This window comes from Acanthopagrus latus, chromosome 21 (genome assembly GCF_904848185.1).
Source record: "Acanthopagrus latus isolate v.2019 chromosome 21, fAcaLat1.1, whole genome shotgun sequence".
Taxonomy (NCBI): Eukaryota; Metazoa; Chordata; class Actinopteri; order Spariformes; family Sparidae; genus Acanthopagrus; species Acanthopagrus latus.
Window position 1 is genome coordinate 6,932,552 of NC_051059.1, and position 21,286 is coordinate 6,953,837.

The 21,286-nt window shown below is 43.9% G+C and overlaps 2 protein-coding genes across 5 annotated transcripts; one reads left to right on the forward strand and one right to left on the reverse strand.

Moving 5' to 3' along the window:
* Positions 1 to 281: 281 nt before the first annotated feature.
* LOC119010498 (calcium-activated potassium channel subunit beta-3) lies at positions 282 to 6,292 on the reverse strand. Of its 2 annotated transcripts, XM_037082651.1 has the most exons (4): positions 6,094 to 6,292; positions 4,096 to 4,293; positions 2,729 to 2,900; positions 282 to 2,124 (listed from the first exon to the last, which is right to left on the reverse strand). In XM_037082651.1, the coding sequence occupies exons 1-4, from the start codon at positions 6,177 to 6,179 to the stop codon at positions 1,768 to 1,770; spliced, it is 813 nt and encodes a 270-aa protein (XP_036938546.1). In that variant the 5' UTR covers positions 6,180 to 6,292; the 3' UTR covers positions 282 to 1,767. The 2 variants fall into 2 exon arrangements, with proteins under 2 accessions (XP_036938546.1, XP_036938545.1); XM_037082650.1 differs by lacking the exon at positions 6,094 to 6,292 and having other exon boundaries at positions 4,096 to 4,492.
* mfsd8l2 (major facilitator superfamily domain containing 8-like 2) lies at positions 6,080 to 18,810 on the forward strand. 3 transcript variants are annotated; one of them, XM_037082646.1, is made up of 13 exons: positions 6,080 to 6,214; positions 6,298 to 6,378; positions 7,861 to 8,178; positions 8,401 to 8,586; positions 9,682 to 9,744; positions 9,837 to 9,956; positions 10,196 to 10,275; positions 10,706 to 10,997; positions 15,475 to 15,548; positions 15,996 to 16,209; positions 17,203 to 17,325; positions 17,442 to 17,572; positions 18,604 to 18,810. In XM_037082646.1, the coding sequence occupies exons 3-13, from the start codon at positions 8,103 to 8,105 to the stop codon at positions 18,682 to 18,684; spliced, it is 1,440 nt and encodes a 479-aa protein (XP_036938541.1). In that variant the 5' UTR covers positions 6,080 to 6,214; positions 6,298 to 6,378; positions 7,861 to 8,102; the 3' UTR covers positions 18,685 to 18,810. The 3 variants fall into 3 exon arrangements, with proteins under 3 accessions (XP_036938541.1, XP_036938544.1, XP_036938542.1); XM_037082649.1 differs by lacking the exons at positions 7,861 to 8,178; positions 8,401 to 8,586; XM_037082647.1 differs by lacking the exons at positions 6,080 to 6,214; positions 6,298 to 6,378 and having other exon boundaries at positions 7,722 to 8,178.
* Positions 18,811 to 21,286: the final 2,476 nt, after the last annotated feature.

Here is a 21,286-nt window from a genome sequence, read left to right on the forward strand (position 1 = left end):
TTCCAAACGGCACACAACACACTTTGGCTGGAGAACCAAACTGGTATGAAATGACTTGTGACAAGAGTGAAGAATATACATTTTTACAGAATATAACTCATATTAAAACCACAATATGTAGAAATCAGCTATTTGTGTGATTTGGCGCCCCCTGCAGTTTCCTGAGTGCAACACCACTGTTGTAAATACAAATCCCAGCTCTGTGATAATTTGTCAGATGTAATGTGTGTAACTACAAACAAAACTCAATGCGTCGTAATAATGCGATGTGTTGAAAACTTGCATGTTGAACTTAAAACATGTTTGTAACGCTGTGATCCCGCCCTCTCACTGAAGCTACATACTGCAGAAACAAGTGATGGGGGCAGACTTAAACCGTACCATCAACATGATTTTGAAGTTGTTTAAGATAAAACCAAAAGTTACACAATGCTGCTTTAAGTTGTCTCCAACATATGTGCTTTTAGGCAATACCATGTCTGAGAGGAAAAAGGGAGGAGACACTAGAAACTACCGAATCAAGCCACACTGTAACCTGCCGTGAAGGCTATATTTTATCTTATTATGTACCGTAAAATCCAGCAAATTCCATGCAGTGATCCCAGTGGATCTGCAAACCTTAGGCTATTCCAGCCAGCTAGCCAGCTAATCAGTCCAATCCAATGTATTCATTGCGATTTCACAGTACATATTAATCACCCCTATCATCCTATGAACAAAAACGGTTTTCCTGCATGTGCTGTAGTGATTGCATTGGATTGTACTGTACTTCTGTCAGAACAATCCAGTATGTATGAAAAAAAATATACATCGTTACATTTACGTTTTGTATGGTTTCCTGTTTACACAACGTGAACAGGATTACGTTAAAAGTCGTGTGATCCGTTTCCTGTTTACCCTGATTTTTAACGTATGATCCGTTCCCTGTACACACTGGCTTTTTACAAACCAACCACGAGGAAGTTAAACAGACTGACATGTGACTCGCTGACTGGACTGTTTTGGTGATCATGCATCATCAGAACCTGCGCGGGGAAAACAAACGCTGGTGACTAACAGAAGGTTACGAGGCCTTTTCATGCTTCCAGTGTGTTCATTTTTGCTTTTTGGTGTCAACAAATAACTTTTTATAAGCATTATTGTGTAGTATTAGTGTTAATAGTATTATATAGTTAGTATTATTCAACTGCAAAGGGACCAAATGTTTTTAAAAATAACTCAGGCAGAGACATAAAGGAGGTTTCTTGTGCTTTTATGATTCTGGGTTTAGCCGACTGTGGGATCACTGCTGTCACACGCTTTTTTTAAATAATGGGCGGACAAGTACTTAGAGTATGATACAAGCACAGCAGTTTGAACAGCTATTGACCTACTCATCAGGGAAAATAATGCACCAGTGTGCTTAGCTGGTATGAACCGGGCGGAAACTCTGAAGTGATGTAGTGAAGTGAGGACTACAGTGATGTCAACCCAAAGCGCTAGTGTTATGTTAGTCTGTAAAGAAGTCAGAGAAGTTTATAACAACCACCACTCTCTGAAACGGAGAACATACAGGCTAAAATAAAATGTTACATCAACAAAGTTTACCACAAAACTGTTTGGAATGGGATTCATTTTGCACTTCTATGGTTACTGCATTACTTTATGTTGGCCTTGTGTCTTTGTCACACACTCAGATGACTTTTAGGTTGTTTGAAGGCACAGCCACTGCTTCACATGTTTATCACTGGTATGTTTTGGCATGTTGCAGCTCGACCACTGCGTGCGTCATGAGGGAGAGTGTGTGCTGGACCTCCGGAGGAGTCTGTACAGTTTGCCCTGAGCGTGTCTTGATGTCCTTCTGCCGTCCCAAGCCTTGCTGCGCATCTCAGACGACGTGTGGGCCAAGCACTGCGTCAGCTTCACCAGGCCCACCAGCAGAGCTCCGCCACCCAGCATCAGACAGGGCCACACCAGTGCAAACAGGGTGTACTTCCTGCACATGATGGCGTTCTTCGGGTGCCGCGTACTGTCAGCGAAGCACGATGTGGGGCTCACCAGCTTTGTGTCCAGGTACTTTTTCACTTCCTCAACTTCACTCTGAAGTTCTGCTCTGGCCATCCGACATTTCGGTATGTAGAAACACTGGGAGAGAAAAAAGAGATGATTCAAGTGTAATTTTTTATCAAGTGACCTTCTTGTTACAGTCGGCGGGGCTGATTGCAATCAGCGAGACGTGCTGCAATGTTCTTTTTTGATTCAGGTTTTTTTTTTTTTGTATGTTTAAAAAAAGGAGAAAAACCCTTTCCAGCCTCCATGTTCTTAAAAAAAAAAAAAGCCTTTCCTCCAATTGCTCTGAATGGAGCAGAAGTGCAGCATGAGAGCATCCCATAATAATGTCTGCTGGCTTATTCACAAGGGTACAGTAATCACAGGACTGCCAGTTTTCCATCCTGTCAGCTTGTTCAGCACAGGTTTTTCTCTACTTTCCTCAAGTCCCTGTTAAGACAGTTAATATGACACCGGGATTCTGAGTCCGCGGAAGCAAAACTAAGGTCTGACCGTCCCTTCATGTCAGTAGCAGTACATAAACGTAAAGCTTTAAGTCCACTTCTCCAGGGCCAGATGCTGCAGGTGTTCCTCCCATACAGTCGACAAGCCCCACCTGGCGTGAAGCACATCTGAACCTCATAAAGCTTCAAGGTAAGACCCAAAAAATCCCCGGCAATTTACAGCCTTAAATCCCTACCTCAAGAGCGAGGAGCACCGGTTCCTCGTCAAAGTGGAGGAGAGCCGTCTGATTGGAGGCTGTGAGATTAACCTTTACCCTGAGGCAAGGCACGGCGCTCACACCTCTGCAGTCCACCCACTCTTCCAGGATTTCGGTCCCCAGGAGAACACAGCTGGCCTCCTCCCACTTACTGGAAAACAGGAGGGAAAGTCTGATTTATCCAACTCTCGCATGTCTGACACACTGAAACACCCTCACAGCAGAGCGACTGTAACTCTTTCTTGTCGGTTCTCAGATGCGAGGGGTTTTTCGCTCTTTCTTGTGGCGCATTTTACGGACGCTCACGTAGGGCTGCTCACGTCGTGGAGCAGAAGGTGTGAATATCTTAAGCCTGTGGTGACCGCAGACCTCGTTTCAGGCCTTCAACCATGAACTCTGGTCGAACAGAGGAGCACCTTCAGCCAGAGACTAACGGCTCCTGAACGCACCACTGAGCGCCACAGGAAGTCATTCCTACATGTGGCCATTAAACTGTACAACTATTCCCTCTGACTATCAGACTCAAATTGCTATTCATAAAAACAAACAAACAAACTATAATTACTCATGGAGCATAAACAGTTTAGCCTTCGGGGATTAATAAAGCATTCTGATTCTGATTCTGAACTCATTAAAGAAAACAAACACTTTGAGACGAGGAAGCCGGACGTGCAAAAATGCTGACTGATTTTCAGGTTTTAGGACTCATTACTGCAAAATACTATTATGTTAGCACGCTAACGCGCTAAATCAAGATGGGAGCGGTGGTGATGTTATTTTCAGCACCCCTCCGCCTGCTGGTAGCGTGGCCGCCAAGTGTTTTTTTTCTGTCCTCGGTAGCAGCGGGCTCCCGTAACATCTAGTTTGCATAGGGCTCCGGGTTATTTCATCACTTGCTCACTACTTGATCTCCTAAATGTCTAAGTTGTACATCATAAATTGACTTTGTCCCGAAAGGATTATTGGATTAGTCAGGAAGAGTTTAATCAAAAAAAAAAAAAAAAAAGCCAGATATTTGCAAGTTCAAGTTCGACAAATGTGCTGATTTGGTAACTCTCTCTCCTGTAATTTGAATATCTTTGGACCGTTGCTTGAAAACTCTTAACTAAGCAATTTATCATTTCATCAAAAAAAATAATAATAATAATTTAGTCACCAGTTAATAAATTAATAATAAAACTATTAAGTTTAGTAAGGTGCAGCCCTAAAAATGAGTATTGCTCTATGAACTTTGAATCGTGGTAGTCATCTGCGTGTAACAGAATGTCTACCATGTTGTTTAAAGTCACATATAAGTCGAAGTCCCGTCCATCACTTCTGGTGTCAGAAGGTGAGCTACAGTGTACCTGGTAATGTAAGGCTTGAGCACAGTCATGCCGACCACAAAGAACATGAGCACAGAGAAGGCCATCATGGCGAAGCCCAGCAGGATGGCTCTGTCCTCCCCCACACTGGACACTGGCATCTTGGTCCGAGCTCGCTGCCCTCCATGCCCATCCGCCCTCCACTCCTGCTGCTGAGCTGTCGACGCGTGGAACAGATCTCTGTCGCTCACACACACACACACACACACACACACACACACACACACACACACACACACACACACACACACACGGGCATATAAAGGCAGACATGGACACCAGGGATTTAGTGATTTAATCCAACGGTGGTACAAATTAGATTTTTGATTTGATGCATCGACACATTTCATATTCGACTCGTGAAATGATTTACTTCATCTGATTAATTTTTCTGTTCTTTCAAACTGAGTGATCTTCAGAGCCGAAATGCAAAATGTATCTTAACAAAATTCAATAGACTTCAGAAGAAACACTTTTGGCCTCGAGTGGCAGCAGCTCGTGCGTCTAATAATTTAAACGTCTGTCTCCAGGAATCGATATGCTATTATTCACTGAACAGACATCAGTGGGTTATGGGACGACGAGGTACGTTTTAAAGGGCCACATTTGAGATTTATTTCCACACGACTCTTGCGAGACAAATTAAGTGCTAGCAGGACCGTGAGGCTGTTTGAATGCACGGCTAACATCAGCATGCTAACGTGCGAGTTCGAGGTGGACTGTGGAGAGCAGGTGGCAGATGCATGGGACAGAGACAAGAAGCTGCGGTCATGTCGAATAGGAAGTCACTTCCTGGTTATTAAAATGTTATCAGACCCATAAATGTTTTGCCATTAACGGGCCTGTTTACGGTCCAACCCTCCACTTCACATGAATTCCCCGCGGCTGCTCTTGATCTCGTGAGATTACAGTTGCCCATGTATGCCTGACATCAGAGCAAGTCGGTGTCAAGTTGGACACAAATCTAACCGGAGTCCGCCGTGTGCACAGTGATTGCCTCTGCACAGAGCTCAGCTCAGAACAAGCTTATCGCTGACATGCCGATTACAGTGTACCAAAAACGAAAGTGCAGATGAAACTGAGGGGAATGCTTTTAGCAGCATAAGCAGGTTAGAAGTTGTAACTTTAATCCCGACATGGAACATGAATGTGCACCAGATTTGACCTGCTCATGGCCCCAGAGGAAAAGTCGGTAGTTGTCATTCTCCAGGGACCATAAATGCTTTCAGTTGAAATATTTCAGTTTATCTCTTAGCTGGTAGATAAATCATGATAAAGCGGACAAAACATGGTGCAGTGCCCTCTCTGCACGTATACGAGGGACAATATATCATGACATTTGTGCACTGGTGCCCCTTAAACATCCTGATCTGCTCCTGGGACTGACTCGCTAACAAAATGATCAAAATCAAGGCAGAGGAGCTCGCCATATCCTGACTTTGAGTCCATCTTTAGGTCGAGCTTGAAAAAGATTATGCCTACACTTCCCATAATGCAATATCTTTTTTTATACACATTTAAAGCCTGTAAAACTACATGCCTTTCTTTCTCCACCACCTCAGTTCACAACACCCTCTCTGTTGAATATTTCAGGTTTCAGTGCGAGGACCCCGATGACCTCATCGGATGTTGTTTTGTCAGAGAGCTCCTCCGGGGGCACGGAAGACATTATGCAACTGTTCTCACAGGCTAAGTAGTGCTGCTGGCGGCAAGTGAACTGAACTTGATGTGCAAAATGCGCGGACTGTGCCTTTAATGCAAAACCAGTTGGTAACAGTCCATTCAAAGCTGTCAGATTTATGCATCCATCTGTTTCATCCACCCCGGCCGGACACGTGCAGTATGTATAATCGTGTACCCAAGAGTTTGAAATCTGAATGTGAAGTTTCTGAAACTCCACCTGTGTTTTTCCTTCTTAATGACCTCCCAACAGTGTTTTCCAGAGCCTCGCTGCTCGGCCCAGTCGATCGTCCTCCTTACCGTGTCTGCCGCCTGCGAGCACCCTGCAGGTTGATGTTAATGGGGATGCTGAACGACCTCCGGGGAGAAGCTGCGTTCAAGAACATGCCCCACTCCTATCTCGGCCGCCTCCCAGCCCCAAGTATGTATATCCACCTAACAAGCTGCTCTTTATCTGAAAGTCAAATGTCCTCCTGCCAACAGCTGATCGCCTCGCATCTCCAGCAGGCTCCAGTGCAGTGGCGGTGATCGACTGAGTGCTGTTTGTTCACCGGGGAACTCCCTGGTGTTTACCAAGGCTCAAAGGTGAGCGCAACAGCACCTTCCAGCCCGGTGTGCGTTTCTATAGAAACCGCCACAGGTAAGGCAGGTAGGATGCTAATGGCCTCTCAGTGGGCCCGTGAGGCTCAGCTTCATGCAGCAATTTGTCGCTGGAGAAGCTGGATCAACCTCCTCTTGATTAGTCACTCTTTACACGGAATGAATAGAGCACAATAACCATGCACAGATTACTTTATATTCTCCATCATGTTATTTTTTCCATTATGATGCCCCTATGGTCGTCCACCCGTCCAGTGGAGAAAACACTATGAAGTGGCCTCTAGGGTGCCTCTTCCAGTGGACAAAATGGGGTCAAGCACCCTCTTGTCACAATAAATGTATCACCACTTTCTGCATGCTCATGCCACCGCCGCGTACTCCTAGGGACTCCTGGGGACTCCTGGGGACTCATACTACTTTTCCACCACTGAACTCTCAAGCATCCTGAGTCTGCCACACACACACACACACACACACACACACACACAGAGGAGATACTGACCCAAACACATGTGTCCTGCGACATGTCATTTTCCCGTAAGCCCGCCGTGATCCGAACCTCTCAGGGTGCCCCGACACTGTGCGATGTGAGCGCGGGATGTTGAGCGGGCTTATATGCGTTATTCAAACAATCGAAAGTCTTTGTATTATTCATGCGTTGCTGGAATAAAAAAACATATGGCTGTATTAACTCGGTGACAGTTCTGTTTAATATAACAAGCCTGAGGCCAGGAACACCAGAGCAGCTTGAAAATGGAGCCAGCCATTCAATAAAACAGACAGATGTGTCAGACCTAATGTATGCAGTATTGAATACAACACTGTTGCCTTTTGGATTGCCCCCCCCCCCCCCCCACCTTTTATCATACGTTCTGGTGGACGGCCTCATGTTCAGGGAAATGTAATCCTAGTTTATCTGACATATCGTATTACCTGTTTGTTTGTATTGCTGTGTGTGAAGTTCTGCATATGTAAACTATGTAAAAAGTTCATATCTGGGGTGCCGTGTAGCTCAGTTGGTAGAGCGGGAGTCCCATGTCCCGGGTGTCACTCCCCCTCTCTCTCATCTTCTTTCCTGTCATCTCTTGAGCTGTTCTGTGAATAAAGCCATATAAAGGCCAAAAAGAATATTTGAAAAAGAAAAAAAAAAGTTAATATCTATAACCTGCAAGGAGGCCGACGGGCCTCGGCGCGTGTCTTGCCGTGGTTTGTGGTAGAGAATCAAGTGCTTTTGATGAGAGTGAAGACAACAAGTTTAAAAATGTATAAAGTGCGGTGCACTTTACCTCACCTGGTAACCTGAAACGTTGCCTCGAACCGCGAGGCTCACAGCGGGGGTTGCTGCGCTGCAGACGCGACTCAAACAGAATTTCATCTCCGGCACAGAGAATGCCTGATGGAAACAGGCTGCTGGAATCATCTCAAACTGGACTGCATTGTTTTTATTGATGATTTCATGTATTTCAGGTCTCCTCCCCCCTGCTGAGCCTCTTCTGTAGGGGGGACCCGGTATGATCTCTGGTTTTTCCGTCTCTGTGAAGTTCTGACTTCGTGCAATGTTGAGACAGAGTCCTCTAACTACGCAGGCCGGCAATTGTAATTGGACTCACGGTGTCTCCTGTTATCTGATTATGCTGCTGAACAACATCTCTGAACAACACATGCAGACAGAAGTCGGTGTATAAAAAGGCAGCGAGCCGCTGAGCACAATGGATAATCACCAGAGGAGGAATTTAACTTTTCTTACCATTGGACTGATATTTATGCTGAGCGGCATTGAGTACGGTAAGTACATAATGACAGCTTTATGGACTTGAAGATATGAGATAATGGTCTCATTAGAGCAGAATCTGTTTGGCATTTCGGCTCAAAGCACCAACCACAGAGGATACGGCTTCTGATTTAAGTCAGATATATTCTGCTGTGGGTAAACAAGGCTTGTCGATGACACATCTCCCTCCTCTTCTCCCGCCCTCGACCCCCTTCGTCGCTCTCTTGTGGTTTCAGCCGTCATCCTGCCCACAATATGGAGGTATCTCCAGATTTTGGAGGCCCCTCCGTACTTCCTGGGCCTGGGACTGTCTGCCTTCAGTCTGAGCGCGCTCCTTACAGGCCCGCTCTTTGGGTTCTGGTCGGACCGGAGCAAAACTACAAAGTCCATCGTCCTTTTCTCCAACCTTTTCGAGATTGCCGGTGAGTGATCGAACCACAAGACGTATCACATGACGCAGAGAGTCAGAGAGTACAAAAGCCCCGGGTGTGTTAAACTCAAACTCTAACTCGCACTTTGGCTTTGTCAGAAATACTTATACATTATTCAGTACATGCTACATAGAAAATTCTCTGTAGAGGGCTGTGTGAGCCATAGTATCTCAGATGGCAAAGTAAAAAGAGGTTCAAGTCTTAAGTCATTCGGCAGCTCTTTAAATTTGCCTTTTTTCCCCTGTCTGTGCAATGCATGATGGTAGTTAGTAACCTCTCTGTTAGTGACCCAAAAGTGTACACTACTTTTCAAACTGCATTGTGAGTTCAGATGTCCAGGTAATCATGACTAGACGTCACATAATGCAACCTTGAGAGGACTGAAGACAAAGATAGCTATAATATCTATCACCACTAGCTAAAAGTTAATGCTATCATGCTAACATGCTCACACTAATAATACTGACACGCTAAATATGTGGAGGGCACAATGTTTTCATTCCTCTCCACATCAGTCTACTGTGTTAGCATGCTACCATTAGCTAATTTGCACTAAACACAAAGTAGCCCACAGCTACAGCTCGTCTGTGTGCATTTAATGTTTTCTGTTTGGTTTCTTTCACTCAAAGACATGAGTGGGGGTATTTCGATTGAAAACAAATAAATAAATATCAGTAATCACAGTGCAAGTTAAATTCATTGTTGTACTTTTGGAACAGGTTGGGCAATAGGCACGCAGCAGCAGCTTTCCATGCTCAGGGTGGGAAAGTCGAGTGTTGTACAGCTGTGTTCCATATTGTGAGCTGTGTAAAGAGGCAAGTTGTCAATTCGTTATCATTACGCTGTTTTAGCCCATAAGTCATGAAATGATAACAATTTGTTAAAGATTCCCTTTACATGACCACAGCAGCATAACGTTACCTTTATGCTATATTAGCATTCAAGCTTCACACCCTGAGCATGACGTCAGAGGGAAACGGCTGTCGCGTGAAAAGGGTCAAGTGCTGACATGATTTGCACGTGACCTTCGGGTCAGCGGTTTGTTTCACACTGAAGATGCGATTTCCTTCCTTCCTTTTCCTTCAGGTAACTTCATGTATTTTATCGGATATTCAAAGTGGCTGTTGCTCTGCAGTCGGCTTGTAGCAGGTGACACACACACACACACCTTTGTGTCATGAAATAACACCAATAGCGTGTGTGTGTGAAGGTGTAACAGAAGGATGCTGTTTCCCTCTCAGGTGTCGGTGCAGGAGCGGGCTCCTCCATCTTTGGCTTCCTGACTCGGAGCACGCGCCCGGAGGAGCGCGCCGGTATCTTCGCAGCCATCATGGCCGGTCGACAAGCTGGCCTCCTTGTCGGTCAGTTTCTCCCTCTTCATCTCCCCACCGAGAGGGGTGTCGTTTCACCTCTCCTCCACCTCCTCTGTCTTCTGCCAAATATCAGAAACTTGGAAGGTTTCTGTGGCGTCGCCTTTGATGCTCAGTTTCAACTCGGGGAGCGAGGCATTCAATAAAATCACTGGGGTGAAGGCTATACCGTCTCCACACATCCTCTGTGTTTTTACTCCTCCTCCTCTGTCTTCCTCCTGTCTCTCCAGGGCCGGCGTTCAACCTGTTCCTGCGGCTGTGTGATTTCAAGCTGGGGCCCTTTGTTGTCAACAAATATACGTCTCCTGGGGTAACAGCATCCAGATAATCAGTAATCTAAGGTTCTCCGAAAGCCTCATGAATACAGAAACAGTCCTCGGAAGTAGTCACTCTACATTCATGCATTTCTTTCCCCCTTTGTTCTCCTCGGAGTAAGAAGAATAGAAAACGCCTGCAGTGACACTCAGGCCCTTAACTACCCGTATCGATCTATTTCCATCTCACGAGTCCCTCTGAATAAAACACCTGTCGGACGGATGTAGCTTAAACGAGATAAAACAAAGCTCCACGCGCCTGCTTTCATTTTTCCACATAATTTGACACTGCAGGTCTCTCTTTTATTCCACCGTGCCAGGTTACTCCATCAAATACTTTATCTCTCCTGATAGTTTCTATGTTGTAACGATTCTTTTCCTGTTGATTTTTTTTTTTTTTTGTCTTGCCCCACCTCACACTCTCAGATCTTCATGTGCCTGCTGTGGGTGCTGCTCCAGTTTGTCGTCCTGGCCATGTACTGGGACGTGCCGCCCATCAGCTCGGAGGCGGGCGCGGTGATGGTGGAGATGAAGCAAGAGGAGGAGGGCTGCGGCGACGAGGAGGCGCCGCTGATTGGGGCCAACGTGGAGCTGCGGCACACCTACAGGGCCGTCAACACCGACCAGTTGGAGAGCTCTACCTGCTCGTCCGAGACGCAGCCCGCCGACGGTGCCTCGGCGGCCTCGGACCCCTTCAAAAACTTCAGTGTCAGCAGAGGTGAGGCGAGCAGGTTTCGACTGCCCGCCCGGAGCAATGGCTGTCAGCTCTGCTCCGTTGGCGGGGCGCAGGTAGCAAGAGGTGTCACTACCAATGCACTTGTTTGGTATCTGCTCTATTGATTCTCTCTCTCTCTCTCTCTCATACACACACACACACACACACACACACACACACACACACACACACACAGCCATACTGCACACACTTTCCACTCTCCAGGTCCCTCTGAGGAATTTCTGTGTGGCATGTCAGATCAGATTCCCTGTGTATTGATTGGACTGGTGTGTATGTGTCTGCTTTATGTCAGAGCGTATGTGTGTGTGTATGTATATATATGATGTCAGGTGTCTTATTGGATTAGTGTCATAGTAAGTTTACATGGGATGCAAGCAGTCATTGTGTGCCGCTATTGATTACTTTTTTCTGTGCTTTGTTAACCTGTGTGTGTGTGTGTGTGTGTGTGTGTGTGTGTGTGTGTGTGTGTGTGTGTGTGTGTGCGTGTCTGCGTGTCAAACCTCGGTATTGATTCTCTCACTCTTTGAAGATGTGGAGGGAAGGATAGCAGACTTCCTTTTTTATTGACTGGCTTGCTGTGGTTGACTTGTGGATGAAATGGAGACAGAATTGGTAATGTGGCCAGCATTCTTCCTATTGATCCTTTTTTTTTTGTTTGTTTTTTTTTGTTTTGAAGAAAATCTGCAGCACCAGAAACTCAGGAGCAAAACTGGGAGGATGTCTGCAGCCCGAGCACATTTCTGTAGGAGTGTCTGCTAGCTGTTACAGTGTGTCTGGTATTCGCTCCCCTGAATTATTGATCCCCCCCCCTCAACTTTTTCTTCTGTATGAGCGCGGAATCGTTGAAACTCCGGCAGATCTTTCACTTTCTTTCATCAAGCCTTTTGATTTGCGGCCCCGGGTCGTGCAACACTCGCAGCACAAGTAGAAAAGTTGGAACAAGGAAAATATCACGCAGTCATAAGCACTATATGAATAGCTACTAATGCTTTAAAGCAGGGTTACCCAAACACACTGCTCTGGAGGGCCAACATCTATTGTACAGCATTATTGAGATGCAAAATTGTACTAGGATCCCAAAGAGAGGTGTGGATATTTTTTCATCATTCAAATTCCCCTTTTATTGATAAAGTCCTTCTAACAGTCACGCTGCAGCAGTCTACAAATCAAAGCTGCATCCATTCAACACATAAGCATTACAAAGACAAAACATTTATCCATCTGCTGCGCCTTACACGTTCATTGTTATCTGCAATGATGTTGTTTTCACATGGCAGCTTCAGGACGAGGCATCTGTTGACTCTGCTGCGCACACCTCTCGCAGAGTTGGACGGGCAATGTTGACAGCGCCTCCTCGGATCCCGGCTGATTAGCTCGGCTCGCTGTAACCGTTGTTATTTATGGCCGCAGACGTCTGCTTCAGGTGAAAATGGCTAACGTGAGTAGTAATTGTTGTGAGGCCTGGGTCTCGTGGGCCTCGTCCAGTTCGTGCTTCCCGGCAAGTTTATGAAATCTGACATCTGCCCCGAGATGTTCCTTTTTAAAAAAAACTTTTTTTTAATCACTCTCAAATGGTCTCTGCCTCCCTCTGACATTCCTCCTACGTAAGTAACATTGAACCTAATGTCCACCCACATTGAGCATGGCATGACATAACTTTATTTTCCAGCTGAGGCCGGACAATCAACAATCAGCATGAGCTGCAGGCTCTCAGTTATGTTCTGTCTCTTGCACTGATGCAGTTTTCTTCAACACCTTCATAGCGATGCGTCTTATAACGGAGACATTCAAAGAGTCATTCTGCAGGCTGGTCTCGGATTGCGAAAATAAAAAAATGAATTTGTTCATACATACATAGTAAGATTTAAACAGCAATTGTTCTTACTAAAATAAAACAACATAAGCAGACATTTATTTCATAATTAATTAAAGTTGCAATATTTAAGAATTTGCCACCTGTCAGATTCATAATTAGAACAAACTGGGCAGAATTTCATCATGGTTAGTGTTACATGCTGCTTACAATAGCTACTATTAGCTAGTTCGCTCAGGTAGCAACGGAGCTAGTGATCCGGACTGTGAGTCTGGAGCACCAGGGGAGTGTAGGTGATAACACTGTTAGCAGGAAGGCTTTGGGCCGGGACAGGCCAGGGCTAGCTGGTTAGCATGCTAACGAGTAGAAACCTCTGTTGATATTTTTAGTTAATTTTTGAATGTTTCCAACCAAAATTCCTACATATGGTACCTTTACATATACATATTTTTATCCTAAACCATCTGATGGGCAGATTTTGAACCTTATGACAGGCCAGCTTTGGCCCATGGACCCCACTTTGGGCAGCCCTGGTGAAGGAATAATTAAACAGCCTACCATGAGAAATGCAGAGAGCTAGATGGGAAGATTGATGCCAATCTCATGTCTTGGATGCTAAGTAAGAAGCTATAGCCAGTAGCTGGTAATCTTATTTTAGCATAAAGGACTGGAAGCAAGGGGAAAAAACTAGCTTGCCTCAGAAATACAGCCTCTAACACCTTAGAGGCTCACTAAGAAATCTTATTTATATAACGCGTCCTCCTGTTTCCAGTCTGTGCGATTCTAAGCTATCCCAAGATGTCTTGAAATGACTGACTGGTAACATGGTTACCAAAGCTGGCCTGCCATAACAGTTTTAGTTTTGAACATTCCTATAAACTGTTTTTAAAGGTCCAGTGTGTAGGATTTAGCAGGGCTTTAAGAGCCTAAAGGGAATATCTATGTTTTCATAGTCACCTGAAACTAAGAAAACCTCTCACCCACTAAATGGTACACAGTGGACCTTTAAGTTGTAGGTGAAAAAATGTTACAGCTGATCAATGCTTTCCAATTTGCTAATATTTGTATAAGGTTATTTGATTATCTTATTAATCTTAAAGGGTCACCTGCCAATTTTTTGTACATGAAAATGAGTTTACTTTTCAAAAGGAGGAGGAGGAGCTTTGCCATGTCTGACAAAATAAATTGGATGGCGTCATCATTGTAGTCTTGGCTTGAACAATGTCTTCAACCTGCATTCTTTCTGATGGCCAGCAGGGGGCGGCTCAGCTGGTCTCACAGACAAGTGATGTTGTAAATAAGCTCACGAGAGACTGACCCTGCTTCTAGCTTTATTTATAACCTCCGAAAAAGAGCTTTCCCAAAGAGCTAATGGTCTTAATCGCAACAGTCAGTGGTTTCAAGTTTTAATCTTTATAACATGACCTTCATTTAGTAAATTGTGGTCTCATTTACAGTAGACAATAAAGCAGGACGTGCTTTAGGGCATGACTACCTTGTGGCTGACAAGTCGGTGCCAAGTTTTTCCAATCAGTATCCTCCCCAGCCCCGCCCTCTCTTCCAGCTATGCTCGTGACCATAATGGCAAACTCAAAGCTTCAAAAGGGAAGTCCACAAAGCAGAGGGAGAAGTCACAGCGGGTTTAAACTTGGCTTTCACGTCCAAATTTATGACAGAAAGTCTGTATCACGAACTCAGGACGTAGGAGGGTCTAATGACAGGTGTTATCATGTTGCATCATGGAAGTTGTAGGATCTGGTGTTTTTGGAGCTTGATTCATGCTAGGGAGCAAAGATCAGGGTATCTCGGCTTTGGATGTATTGATTTTTAAAAAAATCTCTCTCTTCCCCTTTCCCCCGACTTTTTTGAAGTGCAATAATAAATCACTTGAGAGCCCTTTTTAACCCTGTCTATACCTACATGGAACACACACACACAGATTAAAATACGTGCATACTATAAATACATACACTACAGATACATGACATACTGTATTTGCCATAGTCTAAAAATGAAATCATATGAATAATCGTGAAAAAAAAAAAAAAAAAAAAAACACTCCACAGAGAGAATTGAACCGCACTAGATCACACACTGTACTATAAAGCCATTCCTCCAGCCATCTGGCATGAACTTCCAAATTTAGCAGCAAGCCCTGCTCATTTTTCCTCCCCTCCAAGTCCATGAGGGAGTTTTTGTTCCAGGAAAAGCTAGTATCAGAATTTATTAAAACACTTTTTTCTTCCCTGGCGTTATCATGCTTTAGACATACAGGAAGAAGAAAAGAAAAGAAAAAAAAAGAAGATCAGAGCTTTCACTTATCTCCAGAATAAGATAAAGACAGTTTGTTGGGCTGCAGGATCAACATGACCAGTCGGCGAGGATCCGTCACGCCTGCCTCTGTCAGCGCTCAGATTACTTTCAGATTAGTCCGGGTTTTCTTCTCTTTTCTATAACTTCTTTATCTTGAGCTAACTCACCGGTTGCTGAACTTCAATTTAATGGTACCACTTGAGCTTGTTTTATGATTTTACTCTTTGGTTTCTCAGTATATATATATATATATATATATATATATATATATATATATATATATATATATATATATATATATATATATATATATTTCTGCCTTTCACTCTGCAGAGTTCCTGAGAGAAGAGGTGGTTGTTCTCCTCACGGCTCAGTTCATCACTCTCTTCAATCAGACAGCCCTGGAGGTGAGCGCAGCTACCGTTGAGATCCATCAGCCGGAGTTTCCAAGCATTTCACACAGTGTCACACTATTTTACCCCGAGTTTCATTCAAGCCGCATCAATCCCAGCCTTACCTGAAAAGACCTGCGCTCTAAACGCTGAGAAAATAATCAAGTGGCGCTTAATGCCCAGAGTTAAACTGATGTAACAAGTGTGCATAATCAGTCTGCACGCCCCGGCACATGGAAAATGAAGAGGCCCCCCCCTCTTCTCATTAAACACTGGTGGCTGAACCGTCACACGGTGCTGACCTGGATTATACAACTATTCCAATATCAAAACAGAGCAACTCTTTTGATCTGGATTGAATGAAGCCCTTGAAGGACTTAAAATAATTTAAAAAAAACTTGATTCAGCCCTGATAAGAATCTCCACCTCTGTTCCTGACTCATCTCTCTCAAACATCCCCAGACCATGGTGACGCCTATGACGCAGCGCTACTTTAGTTTTGGCGAGCTGGCCAACAGCCTGATGTACAGCCTGTGCGGGGTGGAGGTCATCCTGGGCTTCTTCTTCGTCCGCTGGCTGAGCAGGAAGGTGGAGGACCGAGCCGTGCTGGCCGTGGGCCTGTTCATCTGCTGCACCGCCTGCGTCTGGTGCCTCGCCTTCCTCGGCAACCCCCGAGGTGCTAACCTGTCCGAGAAAACACACAAACACACATGCAAATGCTTAAAAAAAAAAAAAATCATGTTCTGTGCCAAATCCTTTCTGTGTGACTGGTGTTGGTGTGTAGAGCGCAGGGCAGCCATATTGGGTTACACACCGGCTGCCTCGAGTGTGCTTTGTAAAGGATATCTCTCTGTCAGGCCAGCAGGAGATCTCACAGGCAAACTGGATCCTGTATGTTCACGTTGGCCCGCGTCTGTTGCAGCTTGTCACGTTTATCGCTCTGATTACAAGTGACAGGTGCTGGAGCCGGGGAGTGCCTGAGTACATATAAAAGGATTACAGTAATCTAATTAGACAAAAATGCTATTTGTTAAGGCGTATCCTACATTTGTTTGCTATTTGTTACAGTTACAGCTAAAACGACCCAACAAAAAGAGGATAAAAAAAAAAAACCTTGAAGGCAGAAGGAAAATACGTTCTTTTTTTTTTCCCCTTGAACCACCAAGAAACATGTTTGATTGTTGAAATTGCATTTTGATTATAAGATTAGAGACTTCCAGCTTATGCGGGGACATCCAACAGTCTGAGTGGGCACAGATTCACACAAACATGTGCATGATGCAAAGCAGCAGAGAACAAAACTGTAGTGGCTGCCAGCTTGGCAGTGGTTTCGCTTTCCAATAGAGCTATCTCTGGTGGTGCCAGCCCATTTGTGAGAGGAACTCAAAAAAAAAAAACCCAGAGAAGAAAGATATGGATAACTGAAGCGTGATCTGTCGCACACTTTGAATCCGTATTCCTTCGTACTGGAAATAAACGGCAGCAAAATATCCTAATAAACCAGCCAAGTGATCTAGAAATATATTAATTTTAGATACATGAGAGCTGGTGTTAGATTACAGCCTGTGAAGGAAATTGTTTAATGACATGTTTCATATAATTTGTGGGCAAACAGCTGTAATTCAGTAATCCATTCATCTCATTTATTTAATCTTTCCGTCGCTGCCAGGTGGTTATGGATGGGAGCTGTCGGCCTTCATCATCGGAGTGTTTCTGCAGCTGCTGGGGCTTCCGTTCGTGGCCGTGTCTCAGGTGTCTCTCTTCTCCAAAGTCACAGCAGAGAAAACACAAGGTTGGCGAGTGATTTTGCCGCTTCACCTCAGCGTCCTCGACACATAACAATGTATTTTCACGTCTGTCGATGAAAAGGAAATAAAATGCCATTCTTTGTGATGCGTTACCCTAAAGGATTCAGCCAAGGTGTCCGACGCTCAGTTGGGGGCCTGGCCACCATCTTGGGTCCCCTGTGGGCTGGAGGACTGACCAATAATTTGTACATCATGCTGGGCATGATGCTCGCGCTCCTCGTCATGATCTCAGTAAGTAGAACGCAAGCTCAGTGGAGTAAAGACAAAGATTTGGTGACATAATTACAGACAGATTTTGATATTGCCAAGAGTGACATTAGAGGAAACAAGTCTCATGTCTCTATGGCGAATATTACACTGGAGCCATCAGCCTGTTAGCTTAGCTTAGCATAGAGTCTTCAAACAGAGAATTGGCAAGCTGTCTTGTGTTCCGATGAAAAATGTGCGACAAATGAAATAGTGAAGACTGACGCCACTCTTCTATCTGTCCACTTAATACAAGGGACTACAGCTAAGTTTGGCTAGCTCAGCAAAGACTGGAAACAGGGAGAAACAGCTAGCTTGTACTTCTGAAGCTAGGTAATTAAATTTGTAATATGTAAGAATTTTTGGTCAGAACATTTCAGAAACTAACTCAAATGATCGACAAAAACTTTCCGAACAAATGTAAGGAACGTATCCCAAGTCATGTCAAACATGGTCGTACTTGTGGTTTGTAGAAACATTAACTGCCAGCGTTATTATGCGACAAGGCTGAAATATAATGTGGTAATGAATTAGATGTGTTTGTAGATGGCTCACTAATTAACATGTTAAAACTTCTTTGTTCCGTACAAATACCAAAGTGGAAAAATGTTTGCAGCACCTACCGCTATCCTATGCTAAGCTAATTGGCTGCTAACTACAGCGTCGTATTTACCGTACACACATAAGTTTGGCATCAATCTTCTTGTCTACCTCTTGACAAGAAACTGATTGAGAGTTTTGCACAAAATGTCTTAGTATTGCTTTAATTTTATACCCTCAATGAACAGGAGTTAACACGGTTAATGCTTTAACTCAGTGCTTCCTGTTTTCTACCCTCCCATGTATGTACCTTCCCCGTTAGAAGCTAGAAAACATTTTTATATTCTCCTACCAAGACTGATAAGCAGTAGCTACATGCCAGTAAAATCCCTCGCTCAGCATGCCTTTGATAGCCTCCACTTATTACTCGCTGCTCTCTATTCTCTAAAGCCACATCACGCTGTACATTTTTGCAGGTTATGACAGCGCTGTCCTACGAGCGCCTGACTGAGCGCAGGGCAGTGCAGTGTGCTCAGAGCTCTGACAGCGGAGGATAAAGCTGCAGTCTGTCTGAAGAGCAGGCTAAAGACGGACACAGGGAGTGCCCTGCACTTCTGAGGGAATCAATACACGTTGACTGCAGAGGAAACTGTATGAGTGTGGAATAAAAATGTTCAAAAACACACACTGTAACTCAGAGCTTAACATACAGGTGATCACACTCCGCAGGTAAATCTTCTTCATGTTTTCATGCTTTGAACAATCTGTTTGCCCTGCGTGCGTATCACCATCAGACTATTAATTATGTTTTACACAAGGGGGCACCATTGCTCTCATGTTGAATATGCAGAGGTGTAATTGAAGATGAAAGCCAGTATTTTTAAACTGATCTATTTATATTCCCAGGTGTTGATGAAAAGATGAGAGAGCAGGTTTTTTCATGTGACCTAAGTACCAAAATTTCATTTTTTTTATGTCCCGAGTCTGTCTTCGATGGAAAAAAAAAGAGAAAAGAATAAAATCCTCCCTGAAATTGAAGCAGTTGACACAATGGGTGCAGAAGCGGAGTTGTCAACATCTTAGCATCTCCATGTCAGCATAGCTGATAGAAGAAGAGGGTCAAAGAGAGGGAAGCTTTTACATCTTTCTTGATATTTATTTGTAGAGTTGGAGTAAAACTGTGTTTTTAATGTTAAAATTAAATACAGCCTTGGATGTGACTAAAGCAGTGAGATGTTATCTGAGAATATTCCTCTCTATCTTATGTGCAAATGAGAAGCTCCTGAATTAAAACCAAATTTAAGAAATACTTGTTAATTAGCTCTCTCTATCGTTTCACTATAGGGGGGATTTAAAGTTTAATTGCCTGTATTCATAATTCAAAATATAACAAGGTGTGACTTGTGTATAGTCAGCTGTTCTTGCCTATATTCTCCTCTAGGATGTGCTGTATGCTACACATCCGAATGCGAGAGGACAATGCTGTAAGCAACATCAAGGCACTGTGGATTCCCTTTGTACCAGTGAACATTGGTTTGGCCAATCTCTGTGTTTTTTGCATAATTGCAGATAAAGCCCGGTAACCTTTCCAGTTTTCTACACTCAGCATGTGATTTTTTTTTTTTTTTTTTGGCTTTCCATGAGGCTTTTCGCCTGAAATGGAAATTCTAATCTCTGGGACTCAAGGACGTAATATATATAAGTACTTTCATGCCCTGATCAGCGTATTCAGGTCCTTGACATTTTAAGGCAGATAACGCGGTGCATAGAATCAGGTCAAGCCTGAATTTCCTCTCTTTGAAAACAAGCTCACTTTTGCAGCATTATTCCTGCTCTTAAAGAGGCATCTTTAAAACAACCTAAATATCCTCATCCATTTTTAAAGGCCCCCAAAACTTGTATTAAAGTCATTATTCCTCCTCTGTAAAAGGAAATATTCATGGCGAAAAAAGCATCAATCAACGTCTGGGCTGTTTGAAAAAGCAACATTTTTGTAGTCTGACAGTAAATTATTCTTTTTAAGCGAGACTATTTAACTTTTTTGAACAAGAAATACCGCAGTCTGAAATATCAACCTCAGAAACAACTCGACTGGCACTCAATAGAGCGCATACCACTGTCAAGGCCCAGCAGCTTCCTTGAAACAATCAAGCCTAACCTAATATCAAAGTCCATCACTTTGTGTCACTCCAAATTTTAACCCACCGTAATTCCAGCTCAACAGATCTAGGACGTACTCACTCGTAGATACCGGCCACTTAAATAGACCTTTTTTTCCCCATCAAGATGTGTGCATTTTCCCCTGGGTTTATCCAGATCCGCTATTTAAATCAACGGGGTTCCACTCTGGGCTGAGACCCATCCTCCATCCAAGTTTCGTGGAAATCTGTTTGATACTTTTTGTGTAATTCTGCCAGCAAACAAACAAACGGACACAGGTGAAAACATAACCTCCTCCTCATCACCTTTTCTCTCTCCAATACATTGCTGCTAAAGCCATAATTGTTTTAAATTATGAACACAGCGGACAAGTTTTCTATTTTTGTTTCTGGTGCGTCACGTTCAAAGTCACAAAAGTGCCGCAAGAACAGTCAACAGTCGAACGCAGCAAATCATATGCCGGCATGAGACTCGGTGTGGAGACAAGCACTGAACACATGAGAGGTTCACTCACACTATCAGAAGCATCCCCACAACAGCTAGATGCTATTGGAATTGAACGTTATAATCTAGATAACAAAACAAAATGAAACGGAAAAAAAAACATGAACAATCATGATCATTTAAACAAAAAGAACGATATTAGTGCTGCAAACTATTTAGAGCACAAGAACCAAAACTAAGACCAGCAGGGGTCAAAACCAAAAGTGACCTGCCACTGCTACAAACTAAATACAGAGGAAACACTGAGACAGCCTTGTTTTTAAAAGTCAGTAACATTTTGAATTGGACGTTGTTAGCTGCCACAGCTACTCCCAGCTGATAATGGAAGCAGCTCAGGAGTGAGACTTCATTTCCTCCTCATCTCTGTCGAGAGGTGCATATGCACAGCGTGTTCAACTTGCCTGTATGTCTTCTACCTCTCCTTCAAACTCAAAGCTAACTGAACAATGTTCCGGATGGCAAAGTATTTACACCTCCTTAAAGGGTCACCCAAAA

Bases quoted from the DNA above. Each gene is read 5' to 3' on its own strand.
- LOC119010498 (XM_037082650.1), bottom strand. From the start codon at position 4,463: ATGAAATGTGTCGATGCATCAAATCAAAAATCTAATTTGTACCACCGT. The intron at 2,901-4,095 runs GTACACTGTAGC...CCTGTTTTCCAG, and splicing joins CTCAAGCCTTACATTACCAG to TAAGTGGGAGGAGGCCAGCT. The intron at 2,125-2,728 runs GTAGGGATTTAA...TTTCTCTCCCAG, and splicing joins CGGTGCTCCTCGCTCTTGAG to TGTTTCTACATACCGAAATG.
- mfsd8l2 (XM_037082646.1), top strand. From the start codon at position 8,103: ATGGATAATCACCAGAGGAGGAATTTAACTTTTCTTACCATTGGACTG. The intron at 8,179-8,400 runs GTAAGTACATAA...TTGTGGTTTCAG, and splicing joins GCTGAGCGGCATTGAGTACG to CCGTCATCCTGCCCACAATA. The intron at 15,549-15,995 runs GTGAGCGCAGCT...AAACATCCCCAG, and splicing joins TCAATCAGACAGCCCTGGAG to ACCATGGTGACGCCTATGAC.